The sequence below is a fragment of the Myxine glutinosa genome, chromosome 12, assembly GCF_964187855.1.
Source record: "Myxine glutinosa chromosome 12, kmMyxGlut1.1, whole genome shotgun sequence".
Lineage (NCBI taxonomy): Eukaryota > Metazoa > Chordata > Myxini > Myxiniformes > Myxinidae > Myxine > Myxine glutinosa.
In genome coordinates this window covers 31,632,171-31,650,440 of record NC_136272.1, presented here as the reverse complement: position 1 = coordinate 31,650,440, position 18,270 = coordinate 31,632,171, and the positions used below count along the sequence as shown (strand labels likewise).

The following is an 18,270-nucleotide window of genomic DNA, read 5'->3' as shown; positions in this document are numbered from 1 at the left end:
CTGTTGCCGGAGCTCAATATCCGGGAGGGCCTGGATAAAATGGTCCAGCGCCAGGCTTTCCCGGGAATCCGCTGCCATGTTAGCATGTGCGATCCCCACTGCGCGGCGAATGTCGTGGGCAAGTTCCCCGATGGCTTCCTGGGGCTTGCGTTTTCGCAGCGCGAGCTGAGCTTTAACAAGCTCGCTCTGCTGTTCAATGCCGAATCGATTAATTAGGGCGTCGCGGAGGGCTGGCAGGGTGAGAGCACCCGGTGGTAATGCCGTCAGCACCTCCGCCGCTGCGCTGCGCAATGCGGCCACCAGGTGTACTCCACCTTCATCCTCACCCCAACCGTTGCCCTTACACACACAGTCAAACTGCGCCAGGTACGCTCGTAGATCACTCTTGCCGTCATACGGCGCGAGTAGGACCTTGTGGGACCACCTCGTATGCGAGTCGTTGCCCGCCTGCCGGACCCCGTGCGTCGCCCCTTGCGGGGTCAGCGCGGGGCCGAACCGGCCGGGCCCCCACAGTACATTACCCCCAAGGGGCTCCCGTGCCTCCCCTGTCCCTCTAAAAACTACCCCTGTTGGTGTCGATGCATGGGTCACGCTTCCGCAACCCGCTACCCATTCCATACCACCACAACCTTGCTCACTCACACCTCGCACCTCTCCCATCACCGGACCCTCTTGCTCGCACCCTCGTTCCATACACTCCGGACCAGCCATACACCTCACTTGTGGCCTCTCACGAACATCCGGGTCCATCTCGACCCCCAAGCTTATTAAATCACCTGGCGCATCATACGCACGACCATATTGGTCACCACTTACACCGGGTCCTCTTTCTCTTCGCCTCTCCTCCATCACCTGCGAATCCTTCATCCGGTTAATGAGCACATCATCACGATCCGAACACAGACTTTTTTTTTTTTTTTTTTTTTTTTGTATACAAGATCGAGGCTCGTGAAAGAGCGAACATTAATCACACAGAAAGACAAACCGACACATAAAACATATAACATCGGGAGCGGTAGACAAGATGGGGAGAGAGGGGGAAGGACACAAACACAACATTTGAGAGCAGGGACCGAGAGACATGGAGACATCGAGAGATCTGAGAGAGGGCGAGGGCTTTGGGGGGGGGGCATGGGAAGGGGGCGGTGGGAGAGGTATAAAACATATGGACACTGCCAGGACTTCCAGGAAAGAAGTTGGAATTTCAAACAAGGTGGATCTGGGGTGAATTAGCGGGGGTAGAAAAGATCAAGGTTTTGGATGGGGGAAGATAAGAGATGGTGGTGAACAGCTGTTTTAAAGATCTGGAGGGAGGAGTGGGATTGAAGGGAGTGAGGGAGTTTGTTCCAGAGGCGGGAGAAAAGAGGAATGAAAGAGTGAAGGTGAGCAGAGAGCCGAGATTTCGGCAGTTTAACCATCAGAGGGTTGCTGGCAGATCTTGTGCGACCTGTAGGAATATTTGGGGGACAGAGCACAGAGAGAGCTGGGGGTGCAAGGCCGGAGAGGAGTCGGTAGAAGACAGAAAGACCACCTACCTGCCTGCGGTGAGTGAGTGAAAGGCCCTCAGAGATAGCTTCATCGCGGGAGATTCCAATAATTCTGAAAGCTTTGGTTTCAACAGCGTGAAGCCGAGCTAGGTGTGAGGCAGGAGCACCGGCCCATAGGGGAGAACAGTATTCCATTGAGCTGCGGATGAAAGCCTTGTATGTGGTGAGGAGCTCAGGTGTGCCGAGGAAGGACTTCGCACGACGGAGGATGCCCAGTCGGCGACTGGCTTTGGAGGCCAGCTTGGAAATGTGGTTTTCCCAAGAAAGATCATGGCAGATAGTGAGACCCAAAATCTTGAGCGACAGAACTTCTTGGAGAGGATTGTTGAGAAAGTAGATGGGAGGGTTGTCCAGTCGATCTTTTCGGAGAGACATAGTAAGAGTGTGAGATTTGTCAGGATTGAAAGACATGTTCCACTTGTTTGACCAGTCTGTGATTTTGTCCAGGTCTTCAGAGAGTGAGGAGGCAGCAGACTGCCGATCTGAGGGAAGAGGAATGGAGCGGCAGAGAGTGGAGTCATCAGCAAAGAGATAGAGAGGATTTTCGAGAGAGTCAGAGAGATCATTGATGAAGACCAGAAAAAGCACGGGGCCCAGAACACTGCCTTGGGGAACTCCAGCCTGAACAGGAAGAGGAGATGAGAGAAACCCATTCAGGGCCACACGTTGACGACGACTAGAGAGGAAGTCCGCCAGCCATGCGTGGAGATTTCCATGGATACCAAAGGAGGAGAGTTTGGTGAGCAGAGCGGGGTGCCAGACCGTGTCGAAGGCACGTGATATGTCGAGGGAGACAGCTCTAATTTCCTGTTTGGCATTGAGGACCTCCATCCATTGTTGAGACAGCAGAAGCAGCATGTCCAGAGTAGAGTGACCTGGTCTGAAACCAAATTGATGATCAGAGATCAAGCCATTGGAGAAGAGGAAAGATTTCATATCCGAAGCAATGATGGATTCCATGACTTTGCTGATAATTGGGAGAAGGCTGATTGGTCTGTAGTTGCTAGGATCTGTTTTTGCACCTTTTTTGTGCAAAGTGGTGATGTTGGCTGATTTCCAAGCAGATGGCAGTTGACCTTGAGCAAAAGAGAGGGTGAAGAGAACAGAGAGAGGGTGAGATAGAGCAGCAGAGCAGGATTTTAGGACCCGTGGGCTGATGCCGTCGGGTCCAGTTGCAGATCAGAGTCGAGGGTTGACAGAAACTTTTCCACCTTGTCAGGAGGAAAGGACACAGAGTCCAGGAGCAGCAGGGTACGACTGGGTATGGTGGGCACAGAGAGGGATGGGTTTGGGACACAAGATTTAGAGGCAAACACAGAGTTGAGGCATTCAGCTTTTTCACGTGCGGAGTCAGCTGTGTAGCCGTTTGAGGTAAGGGAGGGGATGGAGGGGGAACAAACACCAGAAACGGATTTGACCAGACGCCACCAGGATTTGGAAGAGGGAGACAGATAAGAGAGTTCGGTCTTGAGAACGGAGAGATATTGTTTCCTGGCTCTCCTGAGGGTGGACACACACTTGTTTCGGGCTTTGTGAAAGGAAATGAGATTTCCTTCCGTTGGATTTGCTTTCCAGGAGACGAAGGCAAGTTGTTTCTGGGCAACAGCCTCACCACAAGATTCCGTGTACCATGGACGGGAGGAAGGGTATGACAACTGAAGACGAGATGGGATAAATCTGTGCATGAGAGAGAGCAATTTACTTTGGAAGAATTCCCAGGATGAGTTGATGTCACAGGTGGTAGATATGGGAGACCAGTCCAGATGATTGATGGCTGCTTGAAGACCGTGCCAGTTGGCCTGAGTGAAATGCCAGACTCGTCGACGCTGAGCAGGCTCCCTGAGGATGGTCAGAGAGATGTCCACTTTAACAAGGACATGATCAGATGATCCGATCGGAGCAGAAGAAGAGCAGCAGACATTTTCAGGGAAGTTAGTCATAACCAAGTCCAGAAGAGAAGATGTTCCGTTGACTGAGATCCGGGTCGGGAAATTGACAGATTGTGTCAGTCCCAGTGAGTCGCAGAAGTCCTTTGCTGAGGAGCCATGGCTGGTGAGAGAGGTACCCACACCCAGCCAACTGGCATGATGACAGTTGAAATCACCACATATGAGGAAGAGAGAGTTGGGATGAGTAGATAGAAGTTGGTCCATATCATCAGACAGCGAGATGTAGATGGAGTCATCACTGTTTGGTGGACGGTACAACACACATATGAACAAGAGGTGGGAGCGAAGGGGAAGCCGTAGCCAGAGGTATTCCTGGGGGTGAGGTGGAGAGAGTGCAGTGCAGGGCGAGTGAGGAAGAGAGTTTTTGATAAAGATAGCAACCCCGCCTCCAGGACGAGGCTCAGGTCTATCATACCGGAGGAGGGAGTAGCCCGGGAGAGATACTATGGAATCAGAGACATCATAAAGGAGGAAAGTTTATGTTAAGCAGATCACGTCTGGTTTGACAGAAGCAACCTGTATGGAGAGATCAGTTAAGTTTGAACGAAGGCCCCGGATGTTTGAGATCCATACCGTTAATGAAGAGGAAGGGGGAGCATCAGATACAGAACAGGGGGGAGGAGGGGTAGGGTAAGATGTGGAAGAGGTGGAAGAGGTAGGGAGAGCTGTTGAAGGTGTGTCAGAGATTTCAGAATAGCTCGGAGAAAGGGAAGGATGGGGCGGACAAAAGGTTTGATGGTGATTGGGTGAGCCACAATGAGGTGTTATTTGAGGAGGGGGAAGAGCGAGGCAGAAGGTTGGGGGAGATGGAGGTGAGAGTTTGAAGGGGGAAGAAGCGGGGAGGACGCTTTGAGGAGGGGGAGTGAGAGGGGGGAAATTGAGAAGCAATGAGGGTGGGGAGATTTGAAGGGGGAGGGGTGATGGGGGAGTTTGGGAGGGAAGGGACAAGGGGAGGGATTTGAAAGGGATGGGATATGGGGGAGATTTGGAGGGGAGGGGTGAGGCAGGAGTCAAGGAGGGGAGGGGCGAGGGGGCGTCTTGGCGGGGAGGGGTGAGGGGGTAGTTTAGGAGGGAGGGGGCAAGGGGGGAGATTTGAAAGGGATGGGTGATGGGGAAGATTTGGAGGGGAGGGGTGATGGGGAAGATTTGGAGGGGAGGGGTTGTGGGGAAGATTTGGAGGGGAGGGGTGAGATTGGATTTTTGAAAGTGTACGATTTATGGGAAACGAACATTTATTGCAAAATGAGTTTCTTGTGACCTTCGAGTTAAAAATACGTTAAAGGACGCTGGATGGAGGATGGAGTGCAGGAGAGTTTAGGGAATGTAGAAAAAAGGCACTATAGGAGATGGATATTTTTTTGGGGATGAATTGATTTGGTGAGCAAGTCGAAAGCAGCCTTTTAAAGAAGAAGAAGAAAAAGGTGTTATAAAATATGACGGAATACATAACTTGAGGGGAAAGTGTAAACATTGAAGGTTAATGAGTGAAAACTATCTGGGGAAATGGGGGAGAAACACGTGGTCGAAGAACGAACGAACGAATAAGAATGAATAAACGAATGAGAACAGAGAAGGAAATGTTTTTTTTTTTTTTTTTTTTTTTTTTTTTTTGAGTTGAGATTTACACAAGGAAGTAGGCTATGGGTGAAAAGACTGGGAATACTTTGGACCAATTCTTTTACTTCCTCTTTTATCTCTTTCTTATCCTCTCTCCGTCGCTTCTTAATTTCGCTCACCCCTTCTTCCACTTCTTGTAATTTCTGCTTCACCTCCTTCATCTCCTCGTGCGCCCCCTTAAGTTCTTCCTCTAACTCCACCTTATTTTTTTCTATGTGCTCCCGCACCTCCCGCTCTTTAACCTCCATCACCTCTACCACCTTGTTCATTTTCCTCGTCAGGTCCTCATGTACCGTCTGACACTCTTTTTTAATTACCCCTACGTCCTTTTTCATCTCCTTCTGTGTCGATTTTAAACCCTCTATTACCGCTGTGTTCTTCTTTACCTGGTCCCCCAACTCCTTTTGTCCCACTGTCAGCTGTTCTACTCCCAGCGTCAACTCCTCTATACCACCTTGCAATTTTACAGTCCCCTTTCTCACCTTCTCCATGCGCTCCTCACAGTGCCTCACCTCCTCGCGCACTCCTCCGACCTCCTCACTCACACCTCTTCTGATCTCCCTTTTCATCTCCTCCATCTCTTTTGTAGATGCCACCCTCATCTGTCCCAATTCATCCCTCTGAGCATCCAATTTACTTTCTAACCCGATTTTCACCTCCTCTATCTGGTTCCCCATCTGTTCGATTTCTCGGGCGGATTGCTCCCCTATTTCCCACAATTTGTCTTCCATCCTATTTTCTAACCCCATTAACCCATTTTTCACCCCCTCTATCTGATTCTCCTGGGCAGCCATTCTATTTTCCACCCCCGTTAACCCATGTTTCACCCCTTCTATCCCATTGTCTAACCCCTCAAATTTCTTGTCTAATCCCTTAAAATTATTGTCTAGCCCCTCAAATTTCTTGTCTAATCCCTCAAATTTGTTGTCTAGTCCCTCAAATTTGTTTCCTAATCCCTCTATTCTACTCCCTAACCCTCCGATCTGGGCCCCCATGTCCTCCCTCAATTTCTCGCTGTTGGACCCCATGTCCTCCCTCAATTTCTCGCTATTGGACCCCATGGCCTCCCTTAATTGCTTGCCCATTCTTTGTTCCAATTGTTCGCTATTCTGGGCCAACAGGGCCCCTATTTGCGCCATGAGGACTTGCATGTCCATCGGCGGCACGGGTACAGCTACCGCAATCCACTGCGCGGCGCCGACCTGTTGTTCGCGCTCCTCTTCCCCATGCCTAGCGCCGCCATTTTGCGAACCTGCCGCCCTCACTGCTTCGCTCTCCTCATGTCCCTCAATTTGGTCCTGGATCGACCCTGCCTCACTCTCCTCTACCGGAACCCAGCCGTCTTGATCTCCCATAGCGCGACTTTCAAAATTCGGGTTTTTGTAAAACAAAAGTAATTTCGGTACTTTATAATTTTGACCAAATTTTGTCTAGATGTTTTTTAAAAAAATTTGGTTCGGGCCTCGTATCTCACTCCCCGACACCAGTTGTTACGGACCACGGTTTAGATGTTATATTTGCCGAGCGGAGGCTCCGCGACCGAACAGTTGCTCCCTGTTTCTTCCCTTACATTCACCCGATTCACCCAGACGTTGGCCAAATCGCGTTATGCTAAATCAATGATGGAAAGGACACGACGACTGGGATAGATGAAACGACGCAAGGGGTGCAGTTCTCAAGACCTCCGGAGGAGGGTAAAATTACAGTGGTGGAGAAAAGGGGGTAGATTACAAGGCAGAGTGAGGTAAAGACACAGAAGAGATGGGCACTTAAATACAGTCTTATCTTAACCCAGACAGACCATGGACAAACGGACAAGGTAGACTTACACAGGGATTGATGGCAGGAAGGAACAGGTAGGTCGATGGCACAAGGTGCACCTTGGCTCGGGAACAGGATAAAGCACGGTTCAAAGATGCAGGGAGGTCTCACAGCGCTCGGAGGTGGTCTTGCTTGCTCCAAGCTCGGCGCGCATCTGACGTCACCTCCCTCTCACTGCGCATGCTCAGCGGGGAGTGACACGCCCTCGGCTGGTTGGTTCCGCCCCACTGGGGCCGGTCCGCCGCTTCCATTGGGTGCGGGGGTTACCGGGCTCCGCCCTTGACAAGGAGCCGACAGGGAGCCCCTGTTTGGTAACCCCGTCGAGCACATGTCCGATGGCGGCTCGTTGGGAAGGCCTGGTGCCCTCCCACCACCCCTACCAACCAAGCCGGCGTGAGGACGCGCACTCCCTGCGCTCGTTGTTGTTGTTGTTGTTGTTGTTGTTGCTGAACTGTGAGGAAGAGCTGCGGGGAGGTATTGGGAGGTCCTAAACTTCCTAACGGTGCCATACAATCACATTCTGGTGCAACGAAGGGTCAGAATTAATGGAAACGAATCCTTAACTGACATAGACTAAGAATAACTAGCAAGATGTCCTATAGTTGTCTTACATGAGATGCGGTGAACCTGGGTGCGACATTTAATGGGGGAAATAGGGGGAGGTCGGGTCTACAGTGTTGTTTACAGAAAATGGGACTAGGGAATGGGGGATTGGGGAGAGTTGGGAAGTATTGAGGAAATAGGGGAATATTTACAAGCGGATATGGATGGATGCAAATCCCATATCCGCAACAATATATATATATATATATATATATATATACATACACGCACGCACGCACGCACACACGCACGCACGCACACACACACACACACACACCTCCCACTCCCATTCTCCCCCTCCTCCCAACATGATTAATTGTAAATAGCATCATTTTAAACTTGCCATGTGCATTGACAAGCCCCAGATATGACTTTACCATCTGTGGTAAGAAGGAAACCAAACCATATATGGTGTCTCCCAAAAGGGGAGTCTCTGAATGTTTGGAATGATGTCATCGTCTCTACCCATAACGACTCCATTAAATACGTACATCACCAAGACTCCCATGTTCACATGAGGTAATTCCGCAAGGTTCAAAGTTCACTCACTGGCAGCGATGGTCGAAGGTTGAGGTATAATGTGCCTGTCTATGAACCTTTGGGCCTGGTCCTGATCCACGCATCCTCGGGAGTTTGCAGTATGGCAAGTTGCTTTTTGGGCGAATTCAGAAAGTTCTCCAAATCTTTTGTTGTGCAGAGGCACACTCCTTTCTTGCCAATACATTTGCAGGTATTTTTGGCTTCTTATAGAAACTTTGTGAGCCATTTTAGGCAACAATCCTTATTTGGTACGCATGATATACATGCGGCTGCCCCCAATGAATTTCTGCGCATGCGTGTCGAGCATTCTGGGGCATTTGGGGCAGATTACATCATTTCGAAAGTCGCATATTGCAGGTCACTGTTTTTCATCTTTCTTCTCTCTCGCTCTGCTCTTTGCATTGGTCCTTTCCATAGCTTGCTGCATCCACTTGTTTTGCCACCACCTTATTGTCGGCACACTGCCTTCTACCCTCTATCACTTCGCTCTTCCCTGAGCATGTATTTTGGATACAAAGAAAAAAAAATTGTAATAATAGTCGGCTCGAACCATAGTTCTCACGTCGGAGATGTCCTGCAAGTGTATCTTAAGTGTGGATTTTATTAGGACACAAATGTTCATATGGGAACATAAACCAACCCAAATAAATCAGAAAGTTTCATGAGTATGTTTTCATGAGATCATAATGTCAGAGCTATACACAATGCTCTGAACATGACTCAAATTGATAGGTATATCACCTTCTCAGGTGATGTTCCATCAGCTTTGCATTCTCCAAGACGAGATGGACCAGTGCTGCTTGATGGGTCAAGTGACACATTCCAGTCACCACCACCCAGAGGAACGCATTTTCCTACAAAGTGCTTGGAACCGGTCGTGCAGACGGAACAACCACAATCGAGCCTTCGGCACGACGGCACCCAGGAGAGCTTGGCTAACATCCCCACGGAGGGTCACCCAGGGCATGCCCAAACGGCATCCGGTAAGACCGCAAAGAGAAGGAATTTTGCAGCAATCCTTGCAAACTCCTCTGTTTGGGTTGGGGCTCTGGCGTTTTGCAACCTTTGCGTTCCTTTAAGGGCAGAGACTAAGCTCAAGGTCATATTTCTGTGCTATTAACTACTTATTGCACCTTTGCTGGCTTTTGGTCTAACTGTTTTCCTTTTCTTCCTTATTCCGACTTTGTAGGGTGGGCGTTTTTCCGCAAAGCGTCCGAGAAAGTGGCGCATAAGTCTAACAAACCACGTTCCAGATTCTTCAACGGATCGGTGTCATGGTCTATCTGTAATTGTTCTTGTTTTAGATTCCTTTCTTTATCGCTCTTTCCTTATCCTAGATCGTTTGCTCCTTATCTGGACCAGGCACAGCTGCATGTTTCATTAACACCTCTTGGACCTTGCAATGTTCGGCTAACTCTATCATAATGGAATACTAGTCTCCGTGAAGGATGGTGTCCGTCTGCGTCGGCGGGCGAGTTAAACGATAGATTTCCCAAGTGAAAGCCGATAAGTGTGTGTTAACCTCTGTGGGGAAACGAGGTGCGGCTGACGTTTTGAGCATTGGTCCTTCATCAGAAAGAGGATGAAAGGCTAACGCTCAAAATGGCATCCGTACCAACATCCCCACGGAGGTTAACATGCTCTTATTGGCTTTCGGTTCATAAAATGCAGTCTTTAGTTTGAAGTCAACATCATTAAACCTCAAAGCAACATGAAAACTTCATGAGCTTATTGTTAATGTTTCATGCAATTTTCACTCTGAAAAATAATAAAATGTACATTTGTTTCAAACTTTTAAGCTGAGAACATTACAAGCTTTCTTCTCCATGTCTAGTTGCATGTACATTTGCTTGAACCCCTTTCTGGAATGCATGCTTTCCCTTGGACACCCAAGCATGGCGCTTTCATATGCAGTGTGCGAGACAACTTTTGCCACGTTCAATCACCGTCCGATGTCATGAATGACATTCTCTGATCGCCATTTATTGCCTTTCCCCACAGGGAACTCGCTGAAACGCCTCTGCCTGGGGAAAGACCATAGCCGTAAATATACTGCATTTTCACTCTCACACACACAGTGAATTTCAATGTTCTCGTAGTGGTTCCAGAGGGTGTTTTGAGCAAATATCAATGTGTGTAGAAGAAAAGGTCATTCGGTTTTGGCCCTATCTCTCAATGGTGAAGAATCACGAAAAAATATTTGAGTATATCGATCCGGAACTTCAGCAAAACCTAATCAATTTGTCATTGTCACACACCCAACCTGTCCACCAAATTTCATCCAAATCCGTTCACAACCTTTTGAGATATCCTGCACACAAACAAAACAGACAGGTGTGAAAACATAACCTCCGGAGGTAATAATAGTAAAAACATAACCTTCGGTGGACGGAGGTAATAACAGTATAAATTTGGGGGAAGGAGGGAGACACACCAACATCAGAGGTAGAGGAACAAGATAGAAGGAGACCTGAAGGAAGAAAGGACACTGGGAAAAAGGAGAGCAAGGGGAGGGGGAGGAGGACATGGGGTGAATGAACAAGCTACATACAGGCTCACACTCTCAATCATAGAAGTGGAAGGGAAAACTGGGGATGCAGCAGAAATGGGAAAACAAACAACAACAAAAAGGAATGAAAAATAGTAACATCGAGGAGGATGGTGAGGGAGCAGGGAGATACCCGATAATGTGGAAACACGGAAAGAGGTGGGCTTGGGGACGGTTAATGAGGGTAGAAACGATCATGTATGGGGTGGCGGAGAAGAGCTGTCTCGAAGCACTGGATGAGTTTTGTTGGATGAGTGTATGATCTAGTGATGCTGGGGAGAGATAAATGTTTAAAACAGTAGAGAGCGAGAGAGAGCAAGATGAGATCTGTCAAAATACATAATCGAGAAGTCCTCCTGTCGAGGCACAGTGTACCATCGGGGCTTAGATTCCAGTCTACCAAGGGTGCAAAGAAGAGGTGCAGCCACAGCAGACCGAGAAGACCTGTACTACATGGCACTGTGGATGCATTCCTTGTGCACTCTAAGCTGACATTCAGGAAAGGACTGAGTTATGTTAAATGACGCCAAAGCCAAGCTCAGACCGACAGCATTTCACTTTTCAATAAATACTGGTGCGCACATCAAGCTATATTGTTGAAGGCTTTTCTCCCAATAAAGGATATTCCAATCCAATCATGTCTAGCAATATCTTCAAACCTTTTACACGATGGAACACCTGCGAGGATGGCTTCAATAAAATAACCCGTTGCAATAACAGATCTATGCACTGATTTTGATGTATCAATCATCCACATGTATCCTAACAAAAACCGATAAGAAACAAGATTCCTATTAAAATGCACTTGTTGAGAAACATGCTAAACATAAAATGGGATGGTTTTAGAAAAAACACTAGCAGGGGTACCTGGTGTTGCCCGATGGTATTGTTCTAATTTTGTTGGCATTTTGAAGAAATCCTTTTTTTTTTTTGTGGGGACCTAAAATACTTCCCTTCACCCACTAAGGAATGGAGTCTGGGATCATTTAATCAAACCTTTCACATAGCTACAAAGGCATAGGCATAAAGAGCGATTTTTAAAATCCCAGCTTTTTGCTTTTTCCCCCCAAAAATTTTTTTTCACTAAAACAATCCCCGGCACTCACTGATGATCCTCTGAAAGTTTGACGAAGATACGTTTGGCCATCTCTGAGAAAAATGGAGACAAACACTCAGACACACAAGGACAGACCGGCAAAGACACATGGACAGAGACACTGTTCTCTACTGTTGTTTTACTTCCCTCTCTCTCCCCCTCTTGTCTCCTGCTCCCTTTATTATGTTTTATGTGTTAGCTCTTACACGAGCCTTGACTTAGCATACAAAAAAAGAGACAGACAAACACAGACAGGCATACAGACAAACATCTAACAGTACAGATGAAGATGTCAGACAAAGACGCGAGTGCGAGAATACGTAAATCTACAGTCAAGTCCAAGAAAATGGTTAAAGATATTGAAAGAATGGATGAGGAAAGACAAGTGAAAATAATATACCAGAGCACGATGAAGAGTCGGAGGCCAGTGGGTAGACCAGGAACCAGATGAAAGCAAACGGTAGAGAAGGAACTAATGGAAGCTAGAATGAATATGGAAGAAGCACCACATCTAGCCCAAGATAGGAAAGAGTGAAGAGCTGTGCTTCAGGCCTTATGCTGCATCGCACCAGGAATATTAAGAAGTTTGAAGAACTCCTAGATAACATCGTACAAGTTTGGTACCATTCATCATCAACAGCACATGTTCAATCAAAAGATCCATCAACAACACAAAGCAATGGTGTTTATAATGGATCTGAAAAGCATTCACACAAACATATACAGTACGTACCGGTACATACTTTGTGGTCAACGCAGATACTTTTTATGTGCCAATCTAATGTTTTAAAGTGTTCTCCACAATTATCCTGACTCTTACTATTGGTGCAATTGCTGAATGTCAATGTCCACTATTTTGTTCTGTAAACAGGGATTGCATTTAACAATTCCGAGCCACACATGGTTGTTTTCTAACCCAAGATAGGAAAAGAAAATAAGATGCAAAGACGTACTCTCTTCCCCTGAATGAAAGGAGTGTTTGATGTTATGTTAATAATAATAACACTGTTTTGGTAGGATCTCGCAGTGGGAGTGCCAGCTGTGCCAGCATGGCACCTGCCACTCGTGCAACACCTTCACCCACGCTCTCAACCAAGAAAGGAACCTTCACCGATGACCTCCACAAGCTAGTCGATGATTGGGCAAAAGATGCTTCCAACAATTCCAGCTGCAAAGTCTGGCCTGGTCAGAGCCGTCCCATGACTCGCCAAAAACAGGTCCAGGCTGAGGTGAGATATAATGACTGGCTTGATATAAGATCTAGCTTGGTATTTTTTGTCCCCTTCATGACTCACAGCCGATACCGAGCTCTAAAATAGATGATTGTGCCCGACTGATGGTACTGTATTTGTCCGCCCCTGCTCAGCAGGTGCCGCCTGTGCCACCCATCACACGCAAGCTGTCTGCCCCCGCACAGCTGGGCGTCTCCCGAACTCGCTCGCCATCTCCGTCCATCCCCAGCACGAGCCCCGGGCCCGTGTATCCTCCGTTGGGCCCTTACATGGCGTCGACGGTCAGGCCTCAGTTTCACGTGGGCCAGGCCGGCACCGCTCTCACCGGTCCTTGGTCCGGCCCGAATCCAGTTACCCGTTCCCCTGTGCTCGGCCAGGCCATCGGCACCGGGCACATTATGAGCCAACAATGCCGCCCGCATTGATTCGCAGGTGTGGGTGCAGGGTACAATGCGAGTATCTCCACCTCGTACTGGTCTGAATGCCAGTGCTTAACATGCAGAGCTGCATGTGCAGCTTAATTGTGCGTGTACGTGCTTCTGTGAAAAACAAACAACCATAGGGTACAGAAATTTATTGTTTTTTGATTTATCCTCGACAAGGCAAAGGTCACGACCCTTCCCTTTAAATTAGCACTACTGCTTCACACGTCGCACTCAAACCGCTTCCCCGAGACGAGCGTCGAAGCAAGGCTTTTGTAAGAAGTGCCTTTTTTCCTCGAAGCCATCACTCGTGTACCGTACTCGGACAGCCCCGCAGGAAAAAGCTGCGTAAACGACACACAAGAAGCTTGTACATCTTTGGAACGATTCGATTTCCTTCGAGTTCATTTGTGTGCAACTTAACAATTCGGATTCCATGCATTATGAGCGCCACGATGACCTGGCGGAAAGATTTTGATCTCTTTCGCCATTCAAATGTGTTTACCCGCAGCAAGAAAAATGGGCCGCACGGAATTCCACAAAATGCAACTCGTTTTTGAATCTCGCAACGTGCACCGCTTGAACCTTCGAATCCGCTATTAACGTGAAATAGTAAAAACAAAGTTCTGATCATCACAATGTGGGGTAAGTTTAAACATTGCCAGTATTGTATCCCTGCGATGATCGCTACTTGCAAAAATGATGCAAAGCTGTGAACCTATTGAATCCTTGAACTGTTTACATGCACCTGTCATATATGTATTTATTTCGGTTTGGGTTTCAATATGGCACGTTTCACTTCGCCCACTGACCATTCCACTTCACAAATGGGATAGAACTTTTGTATTTGTGAAATGCAACAAAATGGTGCATGACGAAAATGATTCAAACATTCGCAACAGCATGAACGGTATTTGCGCAATTTAACACGAGGTTTGTCGAACTCTCGATGGCGGATAAATTGTCCGGTGTCATGTTGTTTCATACTCATTGTGGATAAGGACTCGGTTAGTTCTTATCATTTTGCAAAATTGCACTTTTGGTTAAACGGTTAAAATGCCGATGCTTAACCCCGGCATGTTGAGCAGGTACTTATGCTGATAATAAAATGGCTTTTACTGCAGCTTTAGTCGATGAGCAAAACTAAAGGCCTGGTCCCTTAACGATTTGAATATATCACTTTGGAATGAGATCGAAGGGGCTTTCCCAGGTTTTATTGTAACTACACCACTGGATAGTTATCTTTCCTTGCTTCTGTGGAGCAGCTTTTCTTCAATAATACCTTTGGGTTTCAGACATTGTGTAAAGGTGATGTAAATGCTCCTGCTTGTGATGAAGCAGCCCCCGAACCCCTCTTGTCGCTTTTGGATCATTTATGTTATGTACATATGCCAAAATAAAATGTGCACACCTTGCTGAGAACGCTGATGGAATTCTGCTCTGTAAGGGGAACTTCATCTAGTTCCGTCTAGTCGGGGCCAACTTGTGGTGGCATTCATGATCAGATTTCTCCAAACATGCCAATCCTGCGCTGCTTCTTGAAGAGACGCAGCAGAGACTTCCTGATGAGATGCTTCCTCCAGCAGAGACAGCTTCGTTCATGTTCAAAATCTAATATTAAATTTAGATAAAGTTGTTCCTCGATCATAAAGCAGCGTTTGTAGATGAACAGAGAGACGGAGAGACAGACAGAAGTGAATCGATTGCTAAACCACACGTTTCGCTTCGCGTGCGTCGGGTAACACGTGCCAGGCAGGTATTTCAAGCGGATTTCCTTTGTTCCTATTTAGTCTCGTATTGTGCTTCATTTGTACAATGTGCTTGTGAAGGACCCTTTTGCTGATGCTTGCAGTGTCATAGTGGGTACGAAATACTCGCGGCAGAACAGAAACCTTTTTATTCCAAATAGTCACGATTGAATGATTAATCAATAAATCAAAAATATCCTTTACAGCCAAATCACTTTGGCATTATCATGTCCAAATGTCAGCTTCCTAATGTGCTTGTGAAGGACCCTTTTGCTGATGCTTGCAGTGTCACACAACATGCATTTTAAGGCCATTTTCCCTGCCAGAGCGGGGGTTAGCCTTGCGGTCCCCATGACAATCTTCTCCATTTTTCCCTTTTTTCTGCATCTCCCCTTGTTAACCCCCTTGCCCGCATTTCTTCTTCGACCATCTTTAGCCAAGTCTTTCTCGGTCTTCCCCGTCCTCTACTTCCTTCTACATTCATTTCCATCACTCTTCTCAACCAGTCAATTTCATCCTTCCTCAACACATGACCAAACCATCTCAACCTGTTCCTCTTCACAGCATCAATCACAGGCTCTATTCCCATCATCTTTCGCAATTCATCATTTGTCTTCCTCTCTGTCAACGACACTCCGCGCATCCATCGAACCATTCGCATTTCCACCCGTTCCAGCCTTCGTTGCTGCTCTACGTTCATTACCCATGTCTCGCTCCCATAAATCATAACACTTCTCACACATGCAGCACACACCTTTCCCTTCAGCTTCAACGACACTCCCCTCCTCGTCAGCACGCCACTCAGTTCCCGAAACCTCTTCCATGCACATCTCACTCCAGCAACCGTTGCCGAGTCTGTTCCACCTTCTCCATTCAGCATGTCTCCTCGGCAACAAAATGTTTTCACACCTTCTCCAAGATCCAACTCAACATTTCCTCCATCTGCAGCTCTCTCTGTGCACACCTTACAGTTGAATGTAGCTGCCACACTGGTTAATGACCCTCTCAAAACACTACATTTTTGATGAACCCACTCAGCGCACATTGTACATTGAATGGAGTTCACTCCGACACCCTTCCTGCACATAGCACACGGCCACTTCCCAGTTCTTTCCACCTCACCACATGCTTTACCACTTGCCATCACCTTCGTTTTTCCGATATTCACCTTCAGACCTTTTGTCTCCATACATTCCTTCCACTTGTTCATCTTCTCCTTCAGTCCATCCATACTTTCTGCAATCAACACCAGATCATCTGCATACATCAACTCCCACGGTAAACCCTCCTTTACATTCCGAGCCAGCACCTCCATCACAGCTACAAATAGTAGTGGACTTAGTACCGACCCCTGATGCACTCCCACCTTCACCTCAAACTCACCACTGTTCCCGTCCTTCGTGCGTGCGTACTCACCACTGTTCCCGTTCCCGTCCTTCGTGCGTACAGCTGTGCGTGCTCTTTTGTACATTGCCATCACTACTCTGATCAACCATTCCTCCACTCCTAACTTCCTCAATGCCCATGTCACTACTTCACGTGGAACCCTATCGAATGCTTTCTCCAGATCAACAAACCCAAGACAACTTCTTCCTCTTCTCCATGCACTTCTCCTGCAACTGCCTTACAATAAAAAGCACGTCCGTCGTTCCTCTTCCTGGCATAAATCCAAACTGCATTTCGTCAATCTTCACTTTCTTCCTTATCCTCCTCTCCAACACCCTTTCCAATACCTTCATTCCATGCTCCAATAACTTTATCGCTCGATACGAGCCACAGTCCAGAGGGTCACCTTTCCCCTTGTATAGAGGGACGAGGGTACTCAGTTCCCAATCCACTGGAATGCGGCCTTCTTTCACCACCAGATTGCAGATCTCTGTCATTCTCTTCACACCCAAATTTCCCGCTGCCTTCAACATATCTCCCACAACTCCCGTCGGCCCTCCCACTTTTCTACTCTTCATTGCTTTTATCGCTTCCTCAACTTCCTTCTCGGTTATCTTCTCTGCCGGTCCTAAAACTGGGTTACTCTCGATGTTGCCATCCCATTCATTCTCTGCATTCAACAGCATTTCCATATATCTCTTCCATCTTCCTTTAATTCCATCTGGGTCCACAACGATTTGTCCCACTTCATCCTTCAAGCAACTCACCCCCATCACATCACACCTCTTTCGCTATCTGCTTTGCAATCCTGAATACTGCTCTCTGACCCTCTTCCAAATCCAAGCGTTCTCCGAACATTTTCCTACATGCCTCCAGCGCCTTTGCTACCTCTTTCTTTGCAGCCTACTTGGCTGCCTTATAACTTTCATGCTCTGCCTTTTCTGCCGCCATACCCTTCGCCTTCTGCCACGCCTTGAACTTCTTCCTCTTCTCGTCAATCTTCTTTCCAACTTCATCATCCCACCACCATGTTTCCGAGTGCCTCGGTGGTCCTTTTGTCCATCCACATACCTCACCAACGGCTCCCAACAGACTATCTTTCATTGACTTCCAACCACTTTCAAGCTCAACCACATCATCCTCTACCATACTCAGCCTGCCTCTCTTTTAATGCCTCCCTCACTGTCACCTCTTTCAACCTCCACACCTTCATTCTCGGGTGGTACTTCACCCGCCGAGCTCTCCTTGCACCTTTCACCCTTTTGTCGCAGACAACCAAGTGGTGCTGTGAAACAGCCTCCTTCCCCGGGATCACCTTTGTGTCCCGGAGGTGCCCCCTATCTCGCCTACGCACCAGCAGGTAAACGGTTGTCATCGACCCACCTGACGTGTATGTAACAAGCTTATTATCCTCTTTCTGGAACTGAGTATTACAAATCAACAAATCAGCAAACTCCAAAATCCTTTCACCTTCTCCATTTCTCACACCATATCCGTAACCCCCATGAACTCCCTCAAAACCATCCATACTCCTTCCCACATGTCCAGTTAGGTCTCCTCCTTCCACAACAACTTCCTTATCTTTCAGGTTTTCCATCAGCTTCTCTTTTGCACACCAGAACTTGTCCTTCTCTTCAGCGCTCCGACCAACCTGCGGAGCATATCCCGAGATGACGTTCACCAAGAGCTTTCCAATCATCATTTTCACCATCAGCCTTTCACTCACTCTCGTCACACTCACCACACTGTCTACAAACTCCT

The 18,270-nt window shown here is 47.6% G+C and overlaps 1 protein-coding gene across 3 annotated transcripts in view; it reads left to right on the top strand.

Moving 5' to 3' along the window:
• The window catches only part of LOC137437255 (serine/threonine-protein kinase WNK2-like), a 210,637-nt gene extending 195,836 nt beyond the window's left edge, over window positions 1-14,801 (top strand). Inside the window, exons 22-26 of one of the 3 annotated variants that reach the window (XM_078766683.1) lie at window positions 8,827-9,060; window positions 9,267-9,362; window positions 10,079-10,120; window positions 12,739-12,950; window positions 13,088-14,801. In XM_078766683.1, the coding sequence (XP_078622809.1) occupies window positions 8,827-9,060; window positions 9,267-9,362; window positions 10,079-10,120; window positions 12,739-12,950; window positions 13,088-13,378 (875 nt within the window). In that variant the 3' untranslated portion in view covers window positions 13,379-14,801. The remainder of the gene's footprint in view (window positions 1-8,826; window positions 9,061-9,266; window positions 9,363-10,078; window positions 10,121-12,738; window positions 12,951-13,087) is intronic. The other 2 variants (XM_078766685.1, XM_078766684.1) reach the window with 2 other exon arrangements.
• Window positions 14,802-18,270: the final 3,469 nt, after the last annotated feature.